We start from the raw sequence: 14,005 nt of genomic DNA on the forward strand, positions 1-14,005 counted from the left end.
TTGTTTGCAGGTTGCCTCTCCCTCCTGGTGACAGTGCAGGATGCTGAACGTTATACTACCTTATTTGCCACTGTTATCCTCAAGTGTGACTATAGCACCTCAGCACAGCTGCAGGACGTGGTTGTGACCTGGCGCTTCAAGTCCTTCTGCAAGGACCCCGTCTTTGACTACTACTCAGCCTGTAAGTGTCAGGCTTGAACTCTAAGGAATCCCTCTCCTAATGGAAAGGAAGGGGAAGATAGACTTACTGGTGAATACAGGCTTTTGACCTCTTCCTGCCCACAAACCAGGTCAGGTGGTGGTATTTTGTTGTGTTTCAAGGAAAAAATAGGTCATGTCTGTGATTTCCTTTGCAATGTCAAGTTTTTATGATATGATGCTGTAGAAATCCCAGCCAAAGTAGTTCATTTGTCCTCCATCAACTCAGAAGGCAGAGAGACTCAGCCATGTTTGACACATGTCAATCTTGGCAGCCCCGCCTTATGCTTCAGCATGCTTGAAAGCGAAGGCCCTGCAACAAGTGGACTTCATGATTCCATGGGGGACCCAGTGGTTGGAGCTAGATACCTGTGACCAGGTGTTAACTGATTTTAAGAAGCAGAAGAAACACATGCATTTTGGAGTGCAGAAAGACTTCTAAGCAATAATGTCCCATACTGGTGGACATACTTCATGGGCAGGCATTCTGGTCTACGCAGCCTTAATTCAGAAGTGTTTAAGATGGTTCCTAAGGTGGTATGCAAACTGCATCTTGGGGTGAATCAAACTCTATATAACCAGCTGTACAAAAGAGGTGATGATCCAACTATATTTAGTGTTGGTGCAGCCTCACCTTGAGCAGTGTGTGCAGTTCTGTGCCCCACAATTTAAGAAGGATGTGAAGGTCCTGGAATGCTTCCAAAGGAGGGCAACAAAGCTGGTGATATGGCTGGAAGGAATGTCCCGTGAGGAGCAGCTAAGGACTTTGGGCTGAGGGGTGATCTCATCAATCTTTACAGCTTCTTTAGGGGAGGTGGAGAGGATGATGCTGAGCTCTTCTCCCTGGGATACAGTGATAGGATGTGTGGGAATGGTTCAAGGCTGCACCAGGGGAGGTTCAGACTGGACATTAGGAAGCATTTTTTGACCAAGAGAGTTGTCAAATACTGGAACAGGCTTCCTAGAGAGGTGGTCTATGTCCCAAGCCTGTCAGTGTTTAAGAGGCATTTGGACAATGGACTTTAACTTTTGGTCACCCCTGAAGTGGTCAAACAGTTGGACTAGATGATCATTGTAGGGCCCTTCCAACTGAAATTATTCTGTTCTACTCTACTCTTTATAAACCCTGCAGTACGTTTAAGCTGACCAACCTTAGCTTAACTGCACACCTAAGGCTGAGCTCAGAGTGGGAAGCCTGGACTTGTTTGGTGTCTTGGCGCCCAGACTCTCCTTTATGCTGTCTGAATGAGTTAGGTAGGCATGTTACCAAGTGCTCTACAGCCTAGTCCACAAGCAGGTGAGTCCCTGGCTCAGGTGATCCCAGCATAATGTGAGTGCTTTGAGCCCAGTCTCGAGCTAATAGCCCCCAACAGGGACAGAAAGCATGAAGGTTACGGTATTTGCTTAGTTGGATCTACTCTTCATGATCCATTATAGATACAGCAAGGGAGGAGCCTTTGACAGGCTTTGTCCTCTCCTCTCTTAATTGCAATCCCTTTAAAGACAGTGCTGACTGACTGTGTCAATTGTGTCCCCAAATCTCAGCTCCAAATTACTGGAAAATAGTTTATATTGTGAATCTGTCATAACAGTATCAGACAGAAATTGCCTCTAGCCCTCCATTAAATCTGTGGGTTCTCTACCAAAATTAGCTTCTTTCTACTGTTGTTCTTGCAGTTGTGAGTACAGGAGGAATCTCCACTGCAGCTCCTGCATTCTCAAAATCTCTGCCATTCCTGTGGCTCTACCTCTGTTTGCATTTGAGTACTCCGATGCAACTTGTCCTTGATGATTTGAAGCCATGCTTTGTATTACTAAACCAAAGGAAATGCACATGTGCATTTACAAGTTTCTCTGCTGCTCACAAAAGGATAGAAATTGGTCCTCTGAAATAACTTTTGGCATCTAATTTGATGATGTGTGTTTGTAGCATACCAAGCTGGTTTAGCTCTTGGCCAGGACCCAGCTGACGACTGCAATGACAGCCAGCGAAAGGTGCGCGTTGTCATCCAGAAATACGGGCAGAAGGAGCCTGTGCTGGGTATCGACTACCAGCAACGAAAGATCACCATTCAGAACCGTAAGTGACTTGACCTCCCAGGCAGGGAGTGAACTCAGTAACTATCTGATATCAGGGTTTGCCAAGTGAAGAGAAACATAAACATGGCTAATGACTGTGTTCCAAAACCAGTAGGGTTGGCAGCAGTGGTTAACATCCATCACCCAGCAGCATGCTGGTTATTTCACTCCACACAGAACTAGTCCTGCTTCTAAGTAGCATTACCTTCCAGCAACACAAAGAAAAAAGGGACTGGCAGTTGATGCTCTTTCCAGGAGTTCTCGGTGGACTCAGGTGGGATTGTTTGAGGATAATGGCTATGCTTGGGAAGAGGGGAGATGCAGTAGTGTATGTCACCTGCAGACAGAGGACCCTTTTAGAGGGTGGCCTGAAAGTAGTGTCTGTCAGTCCCAAATAGCCTGCTGACCTCTCAGTCCCTCTCCCACAGGGGCTGACCTTGTCATCAGTGAAGTCATGTGGTGGGACCATGGCATGTACTACTGCACTGTGGAAGCATCAGGAGATACCTCAGGTGATCCGGACAAAGAAGTTAAGCTGATCGTTCTTCGTAAGTGCCTGTGGTTTGTTGCCTGGTTGGCAACTATTTCCTTCTGTTCTCTTCCTCCCCATGCCAAGATGTCTCCAGCAGTGGAGAGGTGCTCATTAACTTACTATGCCCAGGTACATCGGGATCCTCTTTCTCTCTGTTTTTCCCATAGACTGGCTTACAGTACTCCTCATCATTCTTGGTGGCCTCATCCTCCTCCTGCTGATTGGAGTATGCTGGTGCCAGTGCTGCCCCCAGCATTGCTGCTGCCACATCCGATGTGTCTGCTGCCCAACCCGGTGCTGCTGTAATGAGGAAGGTGAGGTTCAAGCAGATGTGCATCCATTTATGGCTTCTGTCAAGATGAAAGCTTGACTGAGAGCTTGCTGAGCTCCACTTTTGCCCTTCCATTCAGCATCCATACAGACTGAGACATTTCTTTCACCAACGTGACCTCTGTGACCAGCTTATTTGAGTTTAGAGGAGGGGAGCTAGGATACATGGAGCCCATGTTTCTCCTCTGTGTCCTACTTTCAGAAGTTTCTCTTCCCTCTCACCTTGCTACCAACTTCTCTCATGACTTCCAGGGCACGATCAGCTCCCTTGTATGAGTAGCTCAGGACTTTTCTTCCCTGTCTTGTAGTTCACATGCCTGTGCATGTGAGGAAGCGAAGCAAATGCCTTGGTACTAGTCTCTAAACTGGCCTAACCTTCCTTCAAGTGTGTTGCTCTGAAAGGTAATTATGTAAAAATTGGAATTTTCTATCTTCATGTTATTTTCAGAGCTGCTCCTTCCACTAGAAAAAGGTTGGTGTTTTGTTTTTTTTCCTTTAGGGAAGAAAGTGAGAAGAAGGAAAGGAGAAAGATGGTCTGTCTTGGTAGTCAACCTGTAAATGCATTCTGAGGTTTTGAGGGTCAAGATAAGTTTTGTTGTGAATAGTTTTTAGCAGTAGTAAAGATTCTGCAGCCAGACTCTGTTCTCTTAATAAGGCCAGCATTTGAATTTGGCTACATGAAACCTGTGTGTTCCTGTAACTGAAACTTAGGTAGCAGCACAACGTGGAATAGCCCCCCTGCAGCTTACACAATCTGACAGGAACAGAATGCAACAAATACATTTATTTATCACTGAAATCACCAGCTTCTTCCCCAGATGCTACAAGTAGAGGATTTATGAACAAGGAGCTGTGTTTCTGGTTTCTCTTTACCTGCAAAATAGCTGTTAGTGTTAGTAACTGTGAGAGTTTTAGAATCATGGAATAGTTTGGGTTGGAAGGGACCTTTAAAGGTCATCTAGTCCATCCCTCGCCTGCTATGGGCAGGGACATTTTCATCCAGATCAGGTTGCCCAGAGCCCTGTACAATCTGAGCTTGAATGTCTCCAGGGATGAGGCATCTACCACCTCTCTGGGCAACCTGTTCCAGTGTTTCACCACTCTCATTGTGAAAACAAGTCTTCCTTGTATCTAGTCTAAATCAACTCTCTTTTAGTTTAAAACCATTACCCCTTGTCCTATTGCAGCAGACCCTGCTAAAAAGTTTGTCCCATCTTTCTTATAGTCCCCATTTAAGTACTGAAAGGCTGTTAAAAGGTCTCCCCAGAGCCTTGTCTTCTCCAGGCAGAACAACCCCAACACTCTCAGCCTTTCTTCACAGGAGAGGTGCTTCAGCCCTCAGATCATTTTTGTGGCCCTCCTCTGGACCTGTTCCAACAGCTCTTTCCTATGCTGGGTGTTCCAGAGCTGGACACACTACTCCAGGTGGGGTCTCATGAGAGCAGGGTAGAGGGGCAAAATCACCTCTCTTGACCTGCTGGCCATGCTTCTTTGGATGCAGCCCTGGATACAGTTGGCTTTCTGGGCTGCAAGCACGCATTGCTGGCTCATGTCCAGCTTTCTATCCACTAGTACCCCCAAGTCTTCCTCTGCATGACTGTCTCAATCCCTTTGTCCCCCAGCCTGTATTGATACTGGGGGTTGCCATGACTCAGGTGCAGGACCTTGCATTTGGCCTTGTTGAACCTCATGAGGTTCACATGGGCCCAGTTCTTGAGCTTGTTCAGGTCCCTCTGGATGGCATCCTGTCCCTTAGGCATGTTAACCACACCAGTCAGCTTGGTGTCATCTGCAAACTTGCTGAGGGTGCGCTCAATCCCACTTTCTATGTAAATGATTAAGATATTAAACACTACTGGTCCTAATATGGACCCCTGAGGGACACCACTTGTCACCCATCTCGATCTAGATATTGCCGTTGACTATTACCCTCTGGATGGGACCACTGAACCAATTCCTTATCCACCTATCAAATCCATATCTCTGAAATTTAGAGAAGGATGTTGTGGGGGACTGTGTCAAAGACCTTACTGAAGTCCAGATAGATGACATCCATTGCTCTACCCTTGTCCACTGATGTAGTCCCTTCATCATAGAAGGCCACTAGGTTGGTCGGGCAAAACTTGCCCTTGGTGAAGCCATGCTGGCTGTCTTGAATCACCTCCTTGACCTCCATGTGCTTTAGCAGAGCTTCTAGGAGAGTCTGTTCTGTGGTCTTTCCAGGTACAGAGGTGAAGCCAACAGGTTGAAAATGGGTTCACTGTTTCCCTTTTTCCAGTCATCAAGGACGTCACCTGCCTGCCATGGCTTTTCAAGTATCATGAAGAGTGGCTTGGCAACTACATCAACCAATTTCTGCAGGACTCCGAGATGCATCTCATCATGTCCCATAGACCTATGTATATTCATGTTCCTCAGGTGGTCATGAAGCTGGTCTTCTCTTACAGTGGGAGAGACTTTGCTCCTCCAATCCCTGCCTTGCAATCCATCCTCTCGAGAGGTGTAGTAAGAGAGCTTGCCAGTGAAGCAAAAAAGTTTTTAAGTACTTCAGCCTTCTCCTTGTCCATTGTTACCCGTTTGCCAGTCTTGCACATTATAGATTTTTTGCTTAGACCTTGCAAAGGTTGAACAGAGCATCCCTCTCATTTGCTTAGAGCAAAACAAAACAAAACAAAACACTTTCTGAGGGCTTTACAAGCTGTCAAGTAAAATGTGTGGTGTTGAGAAGGCTATGGAAATTTGGCAGAAAAAATTGTTTCCATGGAGGGAGAGAGAGGTGATGGAGATGAAAGACTCGCACCTCCAGACTTCCTAGTTCTCATCAAAAAAAGAGCTTCAGAATATGTGTGAGTTCTTTTTTGGTTTTCTGTGCTGCAGGAGACGATGGCACACTCCAGACTGCTGCTGCTGTTTTTCCTGCCTCCTGTTGAGGATAGGGAGGAGGGATTCTTAGAGGGTTCCCAAAACCTCTCCCTGCCTATGAGAGAAGGTACAAATGAGTCCAGCCTCCTTAGCTGGCTGCTGGATTCTGTGGCTGTAATTTCCATCCCAGCTGCCTGCCCTTTTAATCCACTTTTCAAGGGTTCCTTGTGCCAGCTCCTCTCCTCTAGTGCATCGTCTCTTCATCTTGCCTCCAACATACTGTTTTGCACTCCAGGAAATGAACTGGAGACCCTAAAACCCACCAGAAGGTACAAACGGGGCATCTTAAAAAATAGTCCTGAAGTATAACAGTTCCACACAGGTGAAGACAAGGCAGAAATCCTTAACTGAGTCTTACAAGTTACAGTGCAAGGCAAGTACAGGCGATTTCTTCCCAATTGGAAGAATTGGAATTGGAAGAATTCCCAATTGGCCACTAGAGGGTAGCCTAGATCTGCTGAACAGTCATAGATGCCATTGAGGCAAGGTAATTCTGGGTGTTCTGAGGTCATGAGCTAACATGATTTTGAACTTAGTAATAAAAGAAGTGCATTGTTTGAGTAATTCAGAATTGGTGTACAGAAATATTAAACACGGGCCAGGAGCAAGTCAATTACATTCCCCATGGAAACCTCTGAGAAAAGCCCACCAGGATAAATATCCGTATGACCTCCTTCTGTTCTTATTCATTCCTTTTCTGCTGTGGACTTCTTCCACTAATGAATTGGTGCAAAATAAAATATACTTGCACCTGGGTCTGACTAGGTTGGAAATAATTTTTTTTTAATAATTGGCCCAGCAGCTGCTAAGTCTGTCAGAGGTAAAGAGCAACCTTTCTCAGCAGGGAGTAAGTGGAGGGAGTGACACGACATTCTGCCAAAGTTTTATAGCAGGTGTGAGTTTTGGAAATAAGGTGAATCTGACCTCCCTCAGATAAATATGTTCACTTTAAAAAGAGATCTGTAACTTTGCTTCCATTTTACAGGTGGGCACTCAGAGCATGTATCAGTTTCAAACTGGAAGTCAAAGTATATGGGGAAGGAAGACAGGATGAAGGTAGTGAAGGAAGTCCAACGGTAATTCTGCATTTGTTCTGCTGTAGGGAGAGACCAAAGAATTACAGGGACAGGATGATTTTGGTCCTTGTGACCACCTTCATACCCTAAGGAGGTGAACCTTAAGTAGGTATGGGCACAGCTGCTGGGCCTTTTACTCCTCAGGTAAAAACTGTGGTCAAGACCCAGGAATGTGATCTCAGCAGGTTCTAGGACATTCTCAAGCTGATAACTGGAGGAACAGGAGAGGAAGAGAGAAAGCCTTTCTGTTCTTTTAATCCTTTTTCATTTTCCTTTCTCTCTTCTTCTTAGTTTGAAGATCCCTTGGGGAAAAAAAATAATGAAGCAAGTTTGACATAAAATGCTTGAAAGCTGCTACATCAGGCCACACAGATTTGAAGAAAAAGCAGAGTATTAGGATTAAAACCCCTGAAGTTTCCAGCTTTGTAGTTCACTTTGGTTGGAGCCAGGCTGGGGAGCGGGAGGGGGGTTAGAGTAGAGAACAAAGTGGAGCTGCATGAACTATGGGGAAAGGGCCTTCCCTTTGTGTTGAGAGGCATGGTCAGTCCCTGTTTTGCTGCAAGTGGTGCTCTCTATAAATTCAGTGAAACAGCTAAAGGAGGACATGTTTAATAACTGGAGTGCTACCTGAAATGGAGAGCCCAAAGAGCATGCAGTCTAAATGCTGCCTGCTGCAGATGAATTAATTGGAGCTTAGCTGTAGTCTGGTTTCTTAAAGAAGACTGCATATGCAGTCAGCCTGTCTCTCTATCCGCTGTCCCTTTACCTACAATAGCTTTTAATTTCATCAACCAGTTTTGTCCAGATTTATCAGAGGTGTGGAAGTCTCAAAGGGAATTACATTCCTATCTGCCTCCTGAACTGCATAGCCAGGAATGTTCTGTTCACGCCTGACCAGAGAAGAGGCTGCAGTAAAAGCCTACCACTTCTGAAACTCCAGAGAAGTTGTAGAAGAGAAATGTTGCAAAGACCCTGTTGCAGAAAAGCTTCACCCAGTAATGACAGACAAACCGTGCAGAGTCAGGCTTTGTAAGGTCTGGGGCTTGCAGAATTTACTTGCTCGTAAACTTTAAGTTTTGATTGTCTGTGATAGAAGAAATAAGTGTCTGTAAGATGTTTTTAGGTATTCCCAAAAAGGAGCAGCAGTGAGCAATGGTTTTAAAGACAGGGATGGTGAGGTGGTCTGTGCAAGGAGGTGAGATGGAAGCACTCATAAAAGTGAGGTGGAATTGGAGCCTGACCTCATGAGTAGGGGTCTGAAGTTAGCAGTAGTGGAAAAGCGGTACGTGAGAGAAATTGCCACTGAGTTTGCTCTTTTGGCACACTGGAAATTGCTGTTGAGAACAGGAAACTCAGTTTGTTCACCAGTTTGACCACACTGTCGTAAGGAATTTAATTTTAGCAGTCATGCTGAGGTGAATTATAGAGGGAGACAACATGAGTGGTTGAAAGACTAGAGAAGCTATAAGAGCAGCTTCTCCCTGGAAAAGACTAGAGGAAGAGCTGGCAGACCAGCTCCCTAGAGAAGGGAGAAGCTGGACAGTGCATCTCAGAGTGCTCTGTCTGTGGAACAGAGAGGAAATGATGGAGCATGGTGCGGAAAATGGGATCTGGCAGAGCCTACAGAGGTGGCAAAAAAAAAGGTCTCATTTAACTGTAAATCAGGAAAAAAATGGGGAAAGGACCAGTGATAAGCTAAAAGAGTTTTAAGAGAGAGAACAGTGTGGTATGTCTTGCTGTATGAAACATTATTTCCTACCTTTCTGCAACAGTACTCATAATGATAAGGCAGGTAGAAGTGTTGCATTTGGTTATGTGCTGTGTACTTTCTCATAGTGCCATTTGTTCCTAGCTGCTGGAACTGTACCCTGAATGTCAGGCAGTAACCCTTTTCTTCTGTTTTAGGTATCTTTTTGAAGCTGTGCAACTTTGTATTGGAATTTCCTGTGCTCTATTTTACCTTTGTCATAGGGTGGAGAGAGCTTTTTATTCTGTGAATTTCCTATATCTGATCACATCTAAAGGCTACAGTCTATCAAGCAAAATGGCATGTGGTCTGCAAACTGTGCTCTCTGGATAGCTACTGCAAGTTTTCTTCTTTTTCTTCTTTTACAGTACTGGAACGGCATCGGTTCTTGAAGCGGGCTCAGGCACTTGCACCCTGGATGTCACCGCACATGTTCTATGGAGGGGGTGACAAGCACTCACAACTTTCCTCTTATCAGCTGAACCCCCTACTGCAACAAGGTGAGACCATGGGCATCATTTCAGAGGGAAATCAGGATGAGAAACAGGTGCTCTCTGAGGAAGGTTCAGCCATGAGGCTTTAGCCTTTCTTCTACAAATGAGAGAAAGATGTTCCTCCCATGACTGCCTGTCCTATCATGACAGCTCTGCTACACCTGCAGCGTACAACAGACTTGTATGTCTGGGTGGATAAATCAGCCTGTCCATCTGAAGTGTCTTGTTAAGCTCAGTGCTGGGTGAAGTAGTTTAATGCTAACTAAGGTATATCTGTGCTACGCCCGAGCAACTGCAGGGTAAATATACCCAGCTTATCTCGCTTGATGTGGTAGAGAAGGGTACTGTCTCTTTGTTCTGCTGTGCTGGTCACGGTCAACTCCTTATAGCCAAAATTGACATGACAAATGAGGTACAGTTTGTTTGAGTTCTTATCAAATGTCTAGTTTTCAAATGTTTAAGGGCAAACTGCCTTCTGTGCAATAGATCTAGCCTGCACACAGCAAAAAAATGGAGGACTCTTTAATGAGCCAGGAATAATTTTTTCAATTGTTCTGCCCTAGAATCTCAGTGGTATTTATTTGTAACTTTAATGGAGTAGAGAAGACGGAGTCTCTGAAGTCCTAGAGAAATAAGTAATAAAATAACTTATTACCAGTAATATTATTTAATTGCCCAAGGAAAACAGGGGAATTCAACATAATGACTTCTCAGATAACTAATATATTTTTCATCTGAAATTAGCTTTTCATCACTATACAGCAGTCGCAGATTTACACTGTGTCTGATGAGTCTTAACTGTTGTTTGAAGAAACAGTTTGTGGACATTGTAAATGCTAGATTCAATATGTTTGATTATATACTGTTGTAGCCTGCTAGTTATTTTTTTCAGTTACCAGTTTTCCTTGCCAGGGCACCAGTTTTCCTTAGGAAGATCTGGTGACTGACCCACCATGATTTAAGATAGCATGTATTGAGTCTTCTCAAGGAAATCCACATGCTTCCTGGCAGAAAATGGGCAAGTAAGTTCCTCAGGCAATTTCTTAGCCTGTGTTTTCACAGGCATGAATCTTCTTTGATCCAGTTTCCTTTAAATTTGTTTTAGGTCAGCTTCTTAGAGATGTTGGGTAGAAGGGACCTTTAAGGTCATCTAGTCCTACCTCTTGCCCAAAGCAGGACTGTCACCAACCTCAGTCTCATTAACTGTGGCTTTGTCTAGCCATGAGTTTTGGAAACCTGCAAGAATGGAGATTCCAGGACTTCTCTGGGTTCCAGAACTAGACCAGTCTCCTAGTGAAGGAACTTCTCCATCTCTTATATCTATCTCTATGTGTGTGTATGTGTGTGTATGTGTGCATATATATATAAATTTATTTTTCTTTTGCAATATTAGTTCGTAATTCTTCCAGTTCAGTGAGATACAAGAATAAACACTATGAACTTTCTCTGATTTTTTTTTTTTAAATGAAATTTGGCATCAATGCTGTAGGAATAAAATGTTCCTCTTTCTAAACACATAAACTATATTTCCAGGTGTGCTGGATGACTGCCTAAAACAGATCATGTTACAACTTACTAGTTACTGCTCTTTGCACCTTACCTTGTGTGGTCTAGATGTGCTGGTTGTGGCACTTGAGACTCTTCCTGCAGGAAGGAGGAGCAGGAAAAGAGAGGCTCAGAAGGGACTCAGCTAGGATCAGTAGTGCAGAAAGGCCTACTCTTTATTGTTTTCCCTTGACTTGCTGTGTTTTCCTGTGCTTTTATCCTTAGATGTGTCTCTGCAGAACAGTCTTCCACTGGTGCAGCCACAAGCTCAGCTTTACCCTAACAAGGGTGTTTTGGACTATCTGGAGTCTGAAATCCAAAACCTTAACATGCAGCAGCTTCGGCCACCATCCCACCAGCGGCAGGCTGTGCAGCCCAGCCTACTGTCCTCCCTGGGCTCGGAGATCATGCCACCTCTCACGAATCACATCTCCTCTATCCACGGGAGCAGCAACTCCTCACGGCCACAGAGAGCTGCTCGCACCCCCAGACCCTCGGACACTGCAGCAGAGGACAGGAGGGAAAACTGGAGGGGTCCCTTGCCTTCCAGTGTGGATTCTCATTCCAGCTACAGTCAGGACCCGTGGGACAGGCAGCGAGAGGACCATCCTCAGAGGCAGAGGACAGGCGGCTACGACGACAGGCCCCAGCACTCCAGACGAGATCTGACACCCCCATGCCAGGCTGAGAGGGGGAAGAGCAGCAGCAGCAGCAGCAGCTTCTATCCAGAGGAGGCTAAGGACCCTTCCAGCCACCATCGTGGCTGGAAACAGGAACCCACAGGGAGGCGAGACTACCAGCACCACAGCAGGAGGAGCAATAACTCAGGTCAGCGGCAGCACAGCTACTCTCCCCCTTCTCGCCGGGGGTCGTGGAGCTCCTCAGAAGAGCAAGTCCATCTCCCAGCAACAAACCGCAGGCAGTGGCACCAATCTCGGGAATGGCCAGAAGATAAACCCCCAAGTTATCGCTCATTAGAAGTCATCGCAGGTCAGGACAAGAAACGCAAAGGCAAAGCAGGGCCACGCTCGGTAAGTTGGCTGCCTTTTTGCTTTCCTGTCTAAGGGAAGAGCTGGGTTTTGGGGAGTGAGAGTGAATGGTTGGTACTTTCTGCAGTCTTTCCACAGTCTTTCAAATGGAGGGCAAGGAGCACTAGGTGCCCTGCGCTGCTTGGTTTTGAAGAGGCTGCTGAATTCCTTGCCTTCAGACATGTGTTGCATGGCTATTAAGTGTGCTCAGGAGCTAAGTGAACACTCTAGTAAATTGTGTCCTACCTATTGTCCACCTATTGTGTCCCACACCAGGTCACATACTACACCCTCTCATTCCTGTCCCCACCTAGAGGCATCTGGGGCTCTCTATGTATGTGTTGGCCTTAGAATAGCTGTTCTTCTGGCACTGCCTGGGGAGAAAGCACTTCCAGAGCAGGCAGCAGTACTGAGTATCCCTCTGCAACCCTCTCTGGTGTTGGTTTATTTCTGATTTCTTTTAACATGTGCATGATTCTCCTGTTATCAATCTCCAACATGTAATTTTTGTAGTATTTTGATGATATTTTTAAGATGGTTCATATGGGAAAGCATCCAGGTAAGATGCCTAAAGCTACATGAAATAGGCTTTAAGATCATGGATGGCTATAGTGGTGAGAAATGTGTGATCCTCCAGGCCAGGTGGAAGAAGATGGCTCACCTGTTGGGACCCCTGAGAGCTGAGCATGCACTATATGGGCACTGAACAGCTATTGTTCACAGTTCATCTTGTCAGTTTACACTGGGACTAGATTTCAGGTAGCAACCTAAGTGTGAAAAGCTTCATATCCAATTGCTAGTCTCCAAGTTAGACAGTGTATTCCCCCGTAAAACGTGAAGTTTTTTAAAAATAAAAAAAGTGTTTCTTAGGACGTATATGCAGAATTTTACCAGGTGGGAGGGAGTCTTCTCAAAGGGCTGTATTTTGCACATTACCATTTTTCCTTCTGAGTTTTGGAATTAAGTCCAGTTCTAGTCCCAGCTGGGATGTGTGTACGTATGAATGGTTTTCTTATGGTGCTCAGAGCAGGTAGGAAGGTATATGCTTTCCATTCATCTTTCCTTGTTCCTGACTCTCTTTTATTTTCTCTTGCAGGACAGAGGAAGTTCCCACAGTGGAAGAAGCATTGTCATTTAATGCCAGTATTGAAAGAACTAATATTCCCACTGGACTCCTCTTAGCTTTTTTTACTATGTAGGTTGGGATGGCTGCTTTTGATTGAACTGCCAGCCATTAAAAAAACCAAACAGATGAAGAAGTTTCCTCTTAGACTTGTAACTCTGAAGAATCTGTTTAGTGACCATGAAAGCAATACATAACTCCTTTTTATTCTTGAGGTCTGTTGAAGACATACTATTGGAAACAGCAGATATTTTTTTTTAGTAAATTGTATATTCCCAATCTTTAAAGACAGATTGTCTTTTTTAAGTGAACTGGCACTGCACGGAGCCCAGTCCAAGCTGGTTGTTTGCACACCAGTTACAGGAGAATGGTTCCGATGATCACAGAACTGTAAAGTCACAGGACAGTAATTTAGGTTGGAAGAGGCCCGTGGAGGTCATCTGATCTGGTCACCTGGGAGTTTGATGCAGGGAAGCACAGCGTCTTCTTTCTAAGGCCCTCTGTTGTCTTCACAATGTGTAATGTTTGCTGCTTCTGCCTGGCTGCTCAGCAGAGTTGGGGCAGTTGCTCCCTTTTGTCCCTCTCTCCCAGACAGAAGGATCACAGTGTTGGAAGGATGTCTGACTGCCTTAATATGTCTTAAATGTCTGACTGTGCCTCACTGGTACATCTCCAGTTTATTGCCAGTTTATCTGTCCTATGCTGACTGAAACAACCTGCCCTACTTTAAGCTTAGACCTTACTGCCTTAAAAGATATTTGTTCTAGCCTTTAACCCACACTTGACTTTATTTGTAAACTTAAAGGGCTAAATTTACCAAGGTTTGGTCCTCCCTATAGAGACTGAGCAAGGTATAACATTTATACCAACTCTGCATTTGTGGTGCATCTGATCTGTAGCTAGATTGCAAGGTTTTCTCATCTCTTACCTT

General features: G+C 45.0%; 1 protein-coding gene across 1 annotated transcript; it reads left to right on the forward strand.

Moving 5' to 3' along the window:
• Window positions 1–10: 10 nt before the first annotated feature.
• Window positions 11–13,089, forward strand: ILDR1 (immunoglobulin-like domain containing receptor 1; the record flags this gene model as incomplete). The annotated part of the gene is made up of 7 exons (XM_010184859.1): window positions 11–181; window positions 2,129–2,278; window positions 2,706–2,825; window positions 2,977–3,123; window positions 9,253–9,384; window positions 11,149–11,954; window positions 13,048–13,089. Coding segments are annotated over 7 exons (1,568 nt in total), but the record flags the coding sequence as incomplete, so codon positions are not given.
• Between the last annotated feature and the right edge of the window lie 916 nt (window positions 13,090–14,005).

This window comes from Mesitornis unicolor, unplaced genomic scaffold (assembly GCF_000695765.1).
Source record: "Mesitornis unicolor isolate BGI_N332 unplaced genomic scaffold, ASM69576v1 scaffold7610, whole genome shotgun sequence".
Lineage (NCBI taxonomy): Eukaryota > Metazoa > Chordata > Aves > Mesitornithiformes > Mesitornithidae > Mesitornis > Mesitornis unicolor.